Genomic DNA, 16,105 nt, shown 5'->3' on the forward strand with positions numbered 1-16,105 from the left:
GGAGGAGCCTGAGAAGAAGCCCAAACGTAGGAAAGTGAGGGACGAACAAGAGAAGAGTGAAAGTGACCCACCAAAGAAAGACAAGAGGCATGGCAAGTCACACGACGATCAGGATGAGACGGAGAAAGTCGCAACAAAAAAGAAACCTTCTAGGTTAAAGGAAGGGAGATTGAGTAAGGATGGAGGCGATGAGGAAAGTGAAAAATTACTGGAAGAAGCTCCACGGAGTAAGAAGAAAGAGCGCAAAGGGACCAAAAAAGAAGCCATGGAAATTGCCCCATCGGAAGGGCAGCCAGAAGTTGAACCGCCTGTTGCGGAAGGAAAGAAGCGGCGGAAAGGAAAGGTGGATGAGGAGCAGCTGGAGGTAAAAGCTGCCGAGGAGAGTGAACCCAAAGAGAAGTCTAAAAGAAGCAAGAGCAAGGAAGTGGGCGGACGCAGGGAGGGAAAATCGAAACAGGAGGAGGACACTCACCGAGATGCAGAGCACGTGACAGACATGGCTCCAAACGTGGATAAAAAGAAAGGGGGAAAGTCACGTAGGAACGCGGAAGATGGTCACGGGAAAAGCAAAGATGTGGAAGGAAAAGATTCCTCAAAGGCAAAAGAGGAGGTTTCTGAAAATGGCGACGTAGGTATTGAAAAATCTAAAAAGAAGCATAGGCACAAGGGAGTCAAAGAGGATGCCTCGGAAGAGCGAGATATGGAGCAGAAAGAAGAGGACGGAGATAACAATGGGAACAAAACAAAGAAGAAGAAGAAGAAGGAGAAACCGAGCCAAGATGTGGATGAGGAGCAGCTGAGTAATTCTGAAACAGTTGCCGACACGGAGGCGATAACTTTAGAAGAAAAGGGGACGAGGAAAGAGAAGAGAGCAAAGGGCGAAGGCAAGCGGGAAGGCAAAGAAAAGGGGAAAAAAGGTGGCAAGAAAAAGAAAGGGCCCGTCGCTGACCCAGACGAGGTGAATGCAGAGGATGAGGCAGCGGAGGACGTGGTGTACATGGAGAGAACTGCCAACGGCGACGTTGCGGACCGGGTCAGGACGAAAGATAAAGCAAAGCAGAAGGAAAAACGGGGCGAGAACAAAAGCAAGAAGCGAAGGGAGCCGGTGGAGGAGGAGGAGGAGGACGATGAAGATGACGGGGAGGGAGAAGAGGTTGACGAGAGGGGGAAAAAAGCTTATCGGCAAAAAGAGGCGGGCGGCAAGGCGGGCAAGACGAACGAGATCGTCCGCACGGCCTCCTTCGACCTCATGGACGAGTTCTACCACCAGGGGACGGAGGCGAACGAGGGGGAGTTTACGGTCAAGAAAGGTAACTGCCACCAGTCCGCGGTGTCACGCTTTGCGAGAGGATTTCTATCCAACCAACAAGGACGCACTGCCGGTGCTGCCAACGGGTGTGTGGTGATGTAGGAGGGCATCTCGTGTTGCTGGGGTGTGTGCGTGCGTGTGGGAAAAGTAGACGTAGCTGGCGGGTGGGGAGGCGCCTTCCTTACGTGCACTAGGATAATATACGTTCAGGCTGCATGCCGGGCAATGCCATTAAACGTTGACTCTCTCTCTGTAGATGATTCCAGGCAGAGGATATTACTTGCATGTATGCAGAAAATAAGGGAAACAATCTGATTTTTTTAAGTAAATTACGAAGCACGCAATTGTGATGAGCACATACCTGTCAACCCCTTATCACTTCCTACCTTATAACAGACCGATTCTGCCCTTAGTTGGTATCAACGTTCATCCTACAAAGTCCCGTACTGAAACCGCTGTATGCCCTATGGACCTGAAAGCCCAATTTCCCTGTACATGAATGCGGGGTAAACCGTATGGGTTGACAGGTATGTGAGCAACTTTGGGCCTCGGTCCATCTTTCCACGACAACTTTTCATTGTCGTTCACGAGGGCACTACTGGGTATTCTCTCGCAAGTAAATCACACAGGCCATGAAACTATGTTTGTTGGTAGACACATTGTGCATTATTGGAAATGCATCTCGTGGTAGACACACAGTGCCATCGCACATCTCACCTGGTAGACACACAGTGCCATCACACATCTCACCTGGTACACACACAGTGCCATCACACATCTCACCTGGTACACACACAGTGCCATCACACATCTCACCTGGTACACACACAGTGCCATCACGCATCTCACCTGGTACACACACAGTGCCATCACACATCTCACCTGGTACACACACAGTGCCATCACGCATCTCACCTGGTACACACACAGTGCCATCACACATCTCACCTGGTACACACACAGTGCCATCACGCATCTCACCTGGTACACACACAGTGCCATCACACATCTCCCCTGGTAGACACACAGTGCCATCACACATCTTACCTAGTAGATACACAGTGCCATCACACATCTCACCTAGTAGACACACAGTGCCATCACACATCTCACCTGGTACACACACAGTGCCATCACGCATCTCACCTGGTACACACACAGTGCCATCACACATCTCCCCTGGTAGACACAGTACCATCACACATCTCACCTGGTAGACACACAGTGCCATCACACATCTCCCCTGGTACACAGTGCCATCACACATCTCCCCTGGTACACACACAGTGCCATCACACATCTCACCTGGTAGACACACAGTACCATCACACATCTCCCCTGGTACACACACAGTGCCATCACACATCTCACCTGGTACACACACAGTACCATCACACATCTCACCTGGTAGACACACAGTGCCATCACACATCTCCCCTGGTACACACACAGTGCCATCACACATCTCACCTGGTACACACACAGTGCCATCACACATCTCACCTGGTACACACACAGTGCCATCACACATCTCACCTGGTACACACACAGTGCCATCACACATCTCCCCTGGTAGACACACAGTGCCATCACACATCTCACCTGGTACACACACGGTGCCATCACACATCTCACCTGGTACACACACAGTGCCATCACACATCTCACCTGTTACACACACAGTGCCATCACACATCTCCCCTGGTAGACACACAGTGCCATCACACATCTCCCCTGGTAGACACACAGTGCCATCACACATCTCCCCTGGTACACACACAGTGCCATCACACATCTCACCTGGTACACACACAGTGCCATCACACATCTCACCTGGTAGACACACAGTACCATCACACATCTCACCTGGTACACAGTGCCATCACACATCTCCCCTGGTACACACACAGTGCCATCACACATCTCCCCTGGTACATGCACAGTACCATCACACATCTCACCTGGTACACACACAGTGCCATCACACATCTCACCTGGTACACACAGTGCCATCACACATCTCCCCTGGTACACACACAGTGCCATCACACATCTCCCCTGGTACACAGTGCCATCACACATCTCACCTGGTACACACACAGTGCCATCACACATCTCACCTGGTACACACACAGTGCCATCACACATCTCACCTGGTAGACACACAGTACCATCACACATCTCACCTGGTACACAGTGCCATCACACATCTCCCCTGGTACACACACAGTGCCATCACACATCTCCCCTGGTACACACACAGTACCATCACACATCTCACCTGGTACACACACAGTGCCATCACACATCTCACCTGGTACACACAGTGCCATCACACATCTCCCCTGGTACACACACAGTGCCATCACACATCTCACCTGGTAGACACAGTACCATCACACATCTCACCTGGTACACACACAGTGCCATCACACATCTCACCTGGTACACACACAGTGCCATCACACATCTCACCTGGTACACACACAGTCCATCACACATCTCACCTGGTACACACACAGTGCCATCACACATCTCACCTGGTACACAGTGCCATCACACATCTCCCCTGGTACACACACAGTGCCATCACACATCTCACCTGGTACACACACAGTGCCATCACACATCTCACCTGGTACACACACAGTGCCATCACACATCTCCCCTGGTACACACACAGTGCCATCACACATCTCCCCTGGTACACACACAGTGCCATCACACATCTCACCTGGTAGACAGTACCATCACACATCTCACCTGGTACACACACAGTGCCATCACACATCTCACCTGGTACACACACAGTGCCATCACACATCTCACCTGGTACACACACAGTGCCATCACACATCTCACCTGGTACACACACAGTGCCATCACACATCTCACCTGGTAGACACTCAGTGCCATCACACATCTCCCCTGGTACACACACAGTGCCATCACACATCTCACCTGGTAGACACTCAGTGCCATCACACATCTCACCTGGTACACACACAGTACCATCACACATCTCACCTGGTACACACACAGTGCCATCACACATCTCCCCTGGTACACACAGTGCCATCACACATCTCACCTGGTAGACACACAGTGCCATCACACATCTCACCTGGTAGACACACAGTGCCATCACACATCTCACCTGGTAGACACAGTACCATCACACATCTCCCCTGGTACACACACAGTGCCATCACACATCTCGCCTGGTACACACAGTGCCATCACACATCTCACCTGGTACACACAGTACCATCACACATCTCCCCTGGTACACACACAGTGCCATCACACATCTCCCCTGGTAGACACTCAGTGCCATCACACATCTCCCCTGGTACACACACAGTACCATCACACATCTCACCTGGTACACAGTGCCATCACACATCTCCCCTGGTACACACACAGTACCATCACACATCTCACCTGGTACACACACAGTGCCATCACACATCTCACCTGGTACACACACAGTGCCATCACACATCTCCCCTGGTACACACACAGTGCCATCACACATCTCACCTGGTACACACAGTACCATCACACATCTCACCTGGTAGACACACAGTGCCATCACACATCTCACCTGGTAGACACAGTACCATCACACATCTCACCTGGTAGACACACAGTACCATCACACATCTCACCTGGTACACACACAGTACCATCACACATCTCCCCTGGTAGACACACAGTGCCATCACACATCCCCCCTGGTAGACACAAAGTGGGTTGTGCATGGCGTCCTGCAGGCTGTTTCCACTCCAGAACAAATATTCCCCCCCTTTATTCAAACATAGGCAGATATGTTGGAATGCAATGTAACAATAAAGACAAAATGCCAGTGTTTTAATGTGAATTCCACCGACTACATCTTATGTTCTAAAAGCCTTGCAGCAGCAGTGAATGGAGTACAGAAACTCTCCTGCTCTGTGTTCTCTGATCTGAAGTATGACTCATTGCCCATATAAGTAGCATATTGCAAAATTCGGTTACAAGTCCATTAACCACAACAAATGTCAGTGCAACACTGTGCTTTCAGCCTGTGTCCATAAACCTCTGCCAATCATAATCAGGAGCCATGACCTATCCACTGTTGCATGAAGGCCCCCCCCCACGCCTCATTGCAATCCCTCAAGGCCTTGCAGTGCTAAACCCCACGTCACTTCTGTACATCAGATCAACTCATCTCATCGCTCCATCTGCATGGTGGCCATCATCTCTGGCATATTGCCTCCTCAGTCTCCAGTCTCGTCCATCGGCCACAATCCCTTCCTTCGTTGCGCATGTGACAACTTTGATGTTATTGTATTTGTCGGGTGCTGGAGGGTTATAGTTAAAATGTATAAGAATTGTTATAATAATTTCGACTGGTAATGCACACAGTATTCGCTTACTCTCAGAGAAAATGACTCAGGGGATTCAAGAAATCACAGGCAAGCGGTGAACGGGCGCTAACTATTTCCCAAGCTCAGTGGTCCTCTATATATTAAGGTGTTTTATCCAATTCATTAGTATTGACATGTCGGAGGAAACCGGAGCACCTGGAGAAAACCCACGCGTGCAAGGGGGAAACACTCAATCCCATACACAGGGTGCTTGTGAACTCATAAATGAGTGTACTTCCCTTTCCTGACGAGCCAGGGTAATAATAGTACCTTGACGCCTACTGGAAGGGAGTTTCGCAACATTTGTGTGATCCACCAAACCTCGCCTATTCAGTGCCTAGATGACAGGCGAGCACCTGGTAAATAAAAATTACATTATACCTACACGATCTAACATAAAATACAAACTTTTTTTATCGTATTGGTCGTTAAAACATACTTAAAATTTGTGTTAGTTTTTTAAACACATATACAAGGGTAGGGAGGTGGCACAGGACTGTGAACCTGTTTGCTATTTGAACCCATGACTATCATTAGTTTCGAGTGACAACATAACAAAGTCCGGTGTCTTGCTTGCACCAGACCACACTGACTAGCATGGTGAAGTGTGGTCATACAGCTGAAATATGACTAACGCGGTGTGCATGGGGAGGTCTTCACCCAGCAGTGGCTGTATAAAGCAGTATATTATTATGATGTAAATCATACATAAATAAAAGGCAGAGCAAGCAAATGGTATGTCCATCCTCTGTTCAATACAACAATTTACTCCGGTAGAAAAAAAAATCCGTGAAGAATTGCGCCAACGTCTTTATTTAAGACAGCGGTTAAATGAAGGCAGAGAGGGGAAAGAAATATAAAGAAGCAGAGTGCTTGCTACTGCACTGCGAGGGAATGGGATTCCATTCATGTGATTGACGGTGGGGGGGGGGAGTGTGCCAGTGAGTATGCGAAGTCACATGCAAATTTGAGAAACGTGACCGAAAGTTCTTGATGAATTTTTCATTCGGGCTGTAACTGCATCCGCGAGCGCAACTGTGTTTGGTGATTCCCCACAGCGGGGACACGTCCCGAAACGTCTTGGACGGTTGTTTGCCAGTGGAGGCTACGCTTTTAATAGATATAAAAAAGCATTTACTTTTTTTAAAGTTGGAGCTCAGATTGTTTCTACAGATAAGAAGGATGTAGTTGGGGCACGGACACGCGTGAAACAGGGACAGTCTCGTCCCTTCACCTGATGAAGGCCACTTGTGTTGTGGCCGAAACGTCGTGAGAATTTTATTGTGTTATTTAATTTTATTAATTTCTTATTTTATTCTCATTCTACGCGGTGACTTTACCGAAAGAACCAAGGAAGAGGGCTGTACAGCTCAAAGATGAAGATTGCGTGAAACACAACGCATTTAACGTTTACGAAATCCCACCGGTTGCGGACGCATTCTATTTTTTTTAACGGGGAGTTCTCTCCGTGACTCAAAACAAATATTGCCCATTTGCTTATCGCCATCAGTGGCCCCGAGGAGCCAGCGGTGGAAATTCTGCATTCCTTTGATGGGGGGTGGGGGGGGGACGTTCCCTTCGATAAGAAACATTCGCGCGCGGATGGTTTCTCGAATAGGCGGCACTAATTGTGTGGATACCGGGGAGGGATGACGATGTCAACACCCGCATGTTACAACATCAGAAGGGTGTTGTCGTTAACCAAAAAAAATGCCACACACCGCGTGCGCAAGGGGCCATTCATTCAGTGCGAACGCAAAACAATCTGTCAAAACTCGACCCCCCCCCCTCCCTCTCCCTGTACGCACGTGGACTTTTTACCCCCCCCCCCCACCTGAGTACGTACAGCCTGACGCACCCCCCCCCCCCAAATCCTATAGAACGGCCGAAATTTAACCCCCCTCCCACCTCCATGCGTACGTACTCAATGAATGGCCCCCAAGCATGCGATGGTGTTAAATCGCACTCTTACTGTCAACTTAGTGCCGTAAACTTCATTTTAACATCATTTGATGTACGCTTTCATTCGTCTAAAATATTAAATAATGTTGTGAAAACAAACAATAAACATGAAGGCCCAGAACATGAAGAGGTGAAAGCATTTCTTGTTTAAACCTATAAATAAAAATGAATTATAATGTAAATACAACTAAATAATAAGATCAGAAAACTATTTAAAAAATATTAAATGCCAGATTTGTTACCGCCGTGAATGTTCCGCATCCAAAAGCAATGCATCTTGCTGCAATGTGGCAAGAGTTGTGCACGCGATGTAATGGGTCAGCTCGCCTTTCCATGAGATCCTGTGCAAGGCATAACAAATGCAGGCAACTCAACCATTGACAGGTTACTTGCAGTTTATGTCACAATCTGCTTACGGTACACAATAGATTAAAGTAGACGATAAAGGAACAGGGCCTCAACTCGAGAAGTTTGCGGAGAGCCCCTCTAAGAGGGCATTTGGCCTACTTTTTCACGTTGGCTACATATCTTAGCAGAGGTGGGAGTAACCATAGCTGTGCCTCGTTACCTGCCGATTGGCTAGCTGTTGTGTTCCCATTCATATTGCTGGGTGGACAGATGCAGGAGGTTTGAAGAAACTCGCCCCATTGTTTCATCTGCCCGTGCTGGGAGATCGAACTGGCAACCGTTGTGGATTTGCACATTCAGTCTACTAAACATTTCACCACGGCAGCATCAAAATGGATATGCTGTGGAAAATATGGACTGGATAATGTGTTTGTAAAGGGTGGAGTATAAATACCGTATAGCCATGAGAAGCTACGTTCATTAGGGGGGGGGCTATTTTTCGTTTGAAAATGTTCTTCATGAATACATTTAACGTGTTTTTTTCACCAGCTCGATATTGTGAATGTTTTATTTATGCATACCATAATAGAATGTGTAGTTGTATAATGGTTGAATGAATGAAGCTGTCATGCGAAACAATCTGCCATGCTTTCATGTTCTGAGCAAAGGTTGGCGTCGTTTTTATTTCCACTGTGATATATTTTTCGATCTTATGTGCATGACAGTATCACTTATTGAAAGCAAATAGGCAAGCCTCCCTCACTTGCCATATTTTCCCTTTTCATTAGAAAGCACTTAACTTTGCACGTCATTACATGATTCACTCTGTATCTGTTGCCAATTACTGTACTCTCAAAGATACACAGACAAATTAGGCGCTATTACCACTTACTAACAACGAGAGATTTGTGCAGTCACTGGAGACTCAAATAACAATGCATGAAATGAGAAATGCCTCAGATATTTCTGCACTAGGATTCCATTTCGTGACATCAGCCGTGACTTCCCCTTTCATTTTGGCCTGAGCAAAAGATCACGTGATGTCTGAGTGCCTTGTGGGTAACAATGGACTATAAATGATGGTGTTCCAATAATGAGACTTTTAATATTTCTGTAAACTACCGTGCTGTAAATGTTTCCACGGTTCATCCAGTTTCCCCCAAGATGCCGCATCAATTTAGATATATTTCACATCTCTACACACCCTCAGAAGACAAGAAAACTGACAATAGCAATCTCCCTTACTCTCCAAATGTGCAGTTGTGTGAGGGCGCTGCTAATGTTTGATTGCGTGAAACTTCTGCTGACTGTTATCGGAAAAATGTAGAAAATATATATAACGCGCTTGTGAACGGTGGCCATGCCCCATTTCCCTACACAGTATTTACTGAAATCACTTTGACATACATTACTCAATTATTAACAGTCAGTTTACTAATTGAAACCTCGTGGAAGAAACAGCTGTGCCGTTGCACGGGTCAGAGCGCTGGTACCGTAAACCAACGCGAGCTGCTGGCCATTGTTACAAGTCGTTTTACTTTTTGAAACGTACCATTAATGACACATATAATGTGCAGCCCTTTGTCATTCCACTGCTGGATGACGGCCTCCCCATGTCAGGTTGGCCATGGGAGATGCTGTTCGCCCACACTCTACCACACGAGCGCGCGTGTGTGAGTGAGGGTTCGTTAATGTGCCCACGATGGGTTTAAATATGACTCGCCACTTGGAGGAGAGGTTTTCACCCCATCTCATAAAGCCGCATTGATGCTCAGTATATGATTTGTAGTGTGTCACCCCCTCCCCCACAGCTGATCTAACCCCAGAACATTTGTTTATAACCTGGGGTCCACGCACCCCTTGGGGGTGCGAGTATTGCCAGATTTGTTTACAAGGTAAATCACAAATTAAGCACAGGCATGTAAGTACAACTACTTTGTTTCATCAAACCTCTGTCTTTATTAAGATTATACAGTTTTCAACGATTGAGAATCAGAGGGGTGCAAGGCTGCAGGATTAAGAACCACCTGCCCTAGAATGTTGGTTATTGTCTCCACCCTACTCTTTGGTTCTATTCGGTAAAGTCACGTAGGTAAAAAAATAAAACAACAAAAATCACGACGTTTCTCCACCGTCGAAAGGGAGCACCGAGTCGATGTTTTATTCCCCATCCCTAGATCTGCACAAGTGCATGGAAAGCTCCCCATTCCCCTCGCAAGTTGTCTGTCCCCCACACCTCCCCTGACACCCCTGGCGCGGTGTACCAGACTTGTGTGCCGTACCTCAATAAAAAACACATTTTACAATTTAAAAAAATGTATTCGTCGATGATGTTAGCTGTGGCCAGGAATTTAACTCAGGTTGGCCCTCTCCAGAGCACAGTGCACAAACAACTGCACTACCGCAACCACCCCCATAAGTAATATATCAATGGATAAAGAAGTAATTCATAGGGGAACTGTTTAATTGCTAAAAACATTTAAACAAAAATTAACTCATGGCCTTCTGGACCAAAGTTTCCAGGTAGCATCTATTTATTTATTTATTCCAACTCTGCGAACTGGAAATGTATTAACCGCTTTAAAAACAGTCCGCCTCAGCAGCAGACCAAGGTTTTCCCACCTGATGACGGGACGCTTGTGTTGCGCCCGAAACGTCGTGATTTATTTTATACCTACGTGACTTTACCGAAAGGACCAAAGAGTATGGATTCCTGCAGTCACGAAAGCTTCAAATCAAGATAGAAATGTATTATAGGAAGTATTCACTAACTAATCGGAGATATCTGTCAGAGGGAGATAAACGGAGAGCACACCAGAATACATTACAGTATATGTACTTCGGTGCAGCGAGAGCTGGTTGGAACACGATTTGGAAAGCTGAACTTGATAATGAAAGGCAACACACTAAGGTGTGATAACAACATTTTCAATCAATGCGCATTACTTGCTATGGCGTGCGGATCAGACACACGCACACTGACAAAGGGGATTGAACAAAAGCTCAAAAGTGTGCAAAGAAGCATGGAGAGATGCACGCCTGATATTTCACTGAGAGACAGAAAGAAAAACTTTTTTTTACTGTGAAATAAAGTAAATGGGCTTGGGCAGGACATGACGCTTGAGCAGGTGATGGCCGGTTGGGTGGAAATAACTGCCCAGTGGCAGCCAAAGGAGGCAAGGCACCCAAGAGAACTTCCACCATGGAGATGGAGCCATGAGATCGGCTCGCGTGAAGTTACCGGGTGGACTGTTGTATCGTGGGATCAGGAAGGATGGCGGAAACTTGGGTGGGGGAGGGGCCTTCATCGAGCGGTGGATTGATCATGGTCGGTGATGATGGGGAGATGGAGAAAGCGCCTTTCCCATTCTTGTCTCGTCTTGTACCACTATTGGGCACAATGACCGCGCTTGCGAGCAAGGCTTAAATGGTTGTTTCATTCGCCTCCGTGCTCTGCAGTTTACGAGGTGGTGACGGCCACGGGGGATGTACGTGGTGCTGGGACGGACGCAAACGTGTTCGTGACGCTCTTCGGAGAGAGCGGAATCTCTCCCAAGCTGCACCTCTCCAGCAAGTAGGGACATTTGCTTCCCTGCTCATTACAGAGTTGATTGTTTGTTTTCGTTCTATACTGTGTCCCATCTTCTTTGTATCCCAGTTTATGCATTTTTTTACAAGCTGTTATCTGCAGAATCGATATTAACCAGCAATACGTTGTTTTGCTGGTTATGGAAATGTATCTAAACTAGCCTCTGCGATAAGCATGTCCTTGGGGCTGCCATCCATATCTATCAAACTGTAACCATTGATAATCAGCAGTATGTAGCCCACGACATGTCTAGCATGAGACATGTCTATACAAACACGTCCTTATTCAAACACTACCTGTATCAGGGCTGTGCCTCGTGTGTTAACAACACACATGAACCTGCATCCTATGCCATTTGTACACAACTCCTGCAGCCAATGCTGTGTGCATGTATTCGTCTATCAACGGACCCACTTGTGCAGCCTGTACCCATGCAAACACTACTTGTGTGCTCGGGTGCTATGTGCATAACAACACAACGACACGCCTGAAGAAGCATGTGCCCTTTTCTACAATAATGCGGACACAACCTGCAGCCAATACTGTGTGCCTGTATGCAGCTATCAACACACCCACTTGCAGCCTTTGTTATATCAATAGCTCGAGCAAACACTACCTGAACGAATGTTTCTGGGCCTGTTTGCAATAGCAACACGTAACGCACATTTCAATGAAGCCTAAGCCATGTCTTAACGAATCCAAACACAACCTGTAGCCAATACTGAGCCTGTGTTTATCCATCAACAACCAGGACTGGCTTCGAGGTAAATGGTTCCTCTGGCAAACAAATAATTTAGCTCCCCTTGAAAACAATCCTTTGGTAATAACCTTGTCATTTGTTACAATTTGTTATCCATAACATGACTCATATGTTACCCATTATGTACATACTCTATGGTGCGTCCATAACATATAGCAAAAACGAGGGATTTTTCCAGCACTTATTAATTTTTGATGGCCCTCACAGCGTTGTGCTCTGGGCGGTCGTCGTCATCGCCCGTCCATAAGGCTGGGCTTGCCAACATCACACTCATAGCCTCGAGCATATCCTAACCTTCACCATATCATAGCCAGTGCAAACACTCACCTGCACGAATGCTGAAGGCATGCATGACATGATTACACAAACACCCACCTGCCCGCACACTTGCCGACTCATCAGAATCAACAAGACGTAGGCTGGCACCTGCACAGGCAATGATGACAAAAATACACAGATATTTTCTGGAATAATTTTAATGATAAATATGCAAAATGATTTAGGGATATAATAAGTCAAAGTAAATGATCGAATGCAAAACAACAAGTGAAAGAAAAGGTATTAGATACAAAACAACTGACATTTATTTTCTGTCTTTCAGCCTCAGCCCAATTGACTTCAATATGACGTTATATAATAACCTGCTTATAAGCGTCTTTAAAATCTGTACAAACTTCTACTCTAGTCATACCGCTTTATGTATAAATGTAAAAACAAATAAAAGAGATATTAACTTTGAAAACAGGGATGAGATAAAGTTGTTTTTAATATATATCATTGGTAGCCTAACGCTTAAGCCAGTAGGGTTGGCAAGTTTGCACCTGTAGCTTATGCCATGCGCATGACTAACACAAACACTCATCCTGCTGCATCTGTCATGTCTGTGCGTGACTGATAGAGCCTCATGTTTTGTTTTACCCCACAGCCCCTTACCAGGACGCCGGGCTGACAGGTTATGCCGCCACAGCGTGACTTACAGCTTCTTTCTCCCTTGTGAGAAAGACACTGTCAAGGGCCCATGTGTTTAGGCCTCGCTGTACAATGCCAAGCCATACCATCCTGTTGGGCATATTAATCTGCTCCATTGGCTATGGCCTTGACATTTTAAACATCTCCAGAGTGTTATATTACCATTGTTTTAGATAACAGTCATTATAATGATAGAGTAGCATTTTAATTATTATAAAATATGTACTTTGTAAAGTGTTATGTTCTTATATGTGGACAATGTTACGTAGAAATCTAAATGCGTCACGTGAGATTTTTTTATTTTTACCAATAACCTTTTTGGGGTACTGTAAACAAAATTCAAAGATATTTAACTTGTACAATATAAGCATACTGCAAAAAACAATAACAAAACAAGCGTTTGTTAAAATATAGCGTGTTTACCTGTTAATTCCACCAATTATTCCGAATGTAGTTTGTGAATGTTGAGGTGATTTTAGAAAGTGTTAGGGAACTCGGTGGTTACGAACATGATCGCTTTCAAGAGATTCACGTTTAATGTTTGCTCCAAGTATCAAACTATGTCCTTGTGGCAGTTTCAATTATGCATTTTGCAATTAAGTGCTGCATTGCGGTGATGTGCACTCAGATTGTAACATGGCTGCTAATATGTGCCACAGACTATCATTATCTAATTGTTAATTACTGAATATAATTATCTTATGAATTCATTAAGCGTAGAAAAAATACGCCACAGTAATGGGTATGACAATGTATATATACAATGTATACACTTATGGGAGAAGAATCTAACACAAGGCCAAACGGGTTTTTTCTGTCTCTGTAAGTATACGGATAAGAAATGGGCATGTTCTCTGCGGCTCTGTGAGATGCGTAAAACTATTTTCTTCATTGAGGTTCACATGTTATGTATCGGAATAATCCTGACCTCTTCTTCATTCACGTATTTTAAAATGTCAATATTCTCCGACTGACACCGATGTCTCCAACAGGTCAAAGGATGCTTTCGAACGCTGCAAAACGGACATTTTCCGACTGAAAACAAACAACATCGGACCATTGAAAAAGATCCGGTACACTGACAATCCTTGCACTGCACATTGGGAAATGAACACACTGCATTCTGTTGCAAGTGCACCTGACTGTGCAATGTGTTGTCTATTGAGCTCACAGCCCATGCTTAAGTAGTTATGTATTGGACAGCTGTGTGCCAGTGAATGCCACCCACTCATCGTTCACCAATCACCTCGCCAGTACACACTGGTTGCTTGCACTGACCTAATTATGTGCTCTCTGTCTACCGTAAGCCAGATACTATTCTGCTGTAGTTCGTTGTTGTTGTCTTCTCCGCTGCCCCCTGTAACATTTTGCCAGTGTTGAATCTTGGTTTGCATGGGCCCCTGGTGTCTGGAATAAAATTGAGCCATCCATCCATTTTTTTTCTCCTCTACATAGCCCAATCCGTGTAACACTGCCGCAGTTGCGCCGCTTCCACGCTCAATAGCTATGCCACAGCAATTTCATAATTCTCTACGCCCCACCTTTACACACAATTCCTCCTGCTCAGCATTTTCACCTTAATGACGCGGCAAGTTATTTCTTCTCCCCCGACCACACTCCTTCGCCTGATGTTTCTCTTCGCTGTTGTACAGGCTGGTCCAGATGGCTTGTGGGCCTCCAGTTAATTGGCCCCAAACATGTTATCGTTGCATATTAATTTCTGTTTTAAATAAAACCTTTTAGAAAATAGAATAGGGGGGGTCACAAGACATCTGGACCACCCTGTACAACCTCTTGAGATACAATTTTATTCAAACGCTTCATGAATATAAAGTTTATTTCCACCCACATTTAAGAAACCGATTGTTGCAACTTGGCAGCGATTGGCAAAACCCTAATTGTCGATAGAATCCTTTGTTATATAACGAGTCAAAAGCCCTATGAAACAGCTCTGTACATTGTGCCAGAGAGTATGTACGAAGAATAACAAAGCATGAAGAGATGACTCAGTAGCAATCCTGTATTTCTGGCCCAGAAATGTGCAAATGCTGAGAGATCATTTGATACAACTGTATGATTGTTTTTTTTGTTGCAACTTTTGATGACAAAAGCTAAAGATGAAAGAATCACATCGCTTAGTGCCTTCAATGTTTCATATCGCTCAATTGCAAGTACACTTGGATGGTTCTCCAAATAAATTCGAGGTTTAACATCTGTCTGCCGGAGCAGTTTGTGGCTTTTGTAGCCATCCAGGTGTGACTAATTGAAATCTGTGAAAAGTGCGAGGGGAGGGGGAGGAAGGAATGGTGGGTTGGGAAATTTCCATGCATCTCATTACTTAAATTGTTCATACGTGATAAGTAGCGAGGTGGAGCTGCTGCTATGAGTCCACGGACCCGAGTTTGATTTTCGGCCATGGCTAACATCAGTGCCAAGTGGTATCTAAACAGGTCCCGGTTCCCGCACCCCCTCGCCCTCTTCACAAATCCACATTGACACACGGTGAAGTGTAGTCAAACATGGAATGTCAATCCACTGCCTGCATTCAGAAGCTGAGTGACAAATGTTTAATTTGTTGACCTTTATAACATTTTCATCATAAAAGGAAAATTATCCGTTTAATTAGCGGCATGCTTTGTATATTTCTGATCAAAAGTCAATGTCTCTTTGTGCTTGAAATGGCATTGAACAGTGCTCATCTCTATTAAAACTAGGCCAGTGGGGATAATTACACATTCTTATGGCAAGGTCCAATC

General features: G+C 45.6%; 1 protein-coding gene across 1 annotated transcript in view; it reads left to right on the plus strand.

The window, feature by feature from the left end:
- The window catches only part of LOXHD1 (lipoxygenase homology PLAT domains 1), a 143,575-nt gene that overhangs the window by 13,717 nt on the left and 113,753 nt on the right, over positions 1-16,105 (plus strand). The window contains exons 2-3 of the mRNA XM_032945637.2: positions 11,491-11,605; positions 14,342-14,422. Of these exons, the coding sequence (XP_032801528.1) occupies positions 11,491-11,605; positions 14,342-14,422 (196 nt within the window). The remainder of the gene's footprint in view (positions 1-11,490; positions 11,606-14,341; positions 14,423-16,105) is intronic.

The sequence above is a fragment of the Petromyzon marinus genome, chromosome 1 (assembly GCF_048934315.1).
Source record: "Petromyzon marinus isolate PM22_M1 ecotype Great Lakes invasive population chromosome 1, UKy_Petmar_22M1.pri1.0, whole genome shotgun sequence".
NCBI classification, from domain to species: domain Eukaryota; kingdom Metazoa; phylum Chordata; class Hyperoartia; order Petromyzontiformes; family Petromyzontidae; genus Petromyzon; species Petromyzon marinus.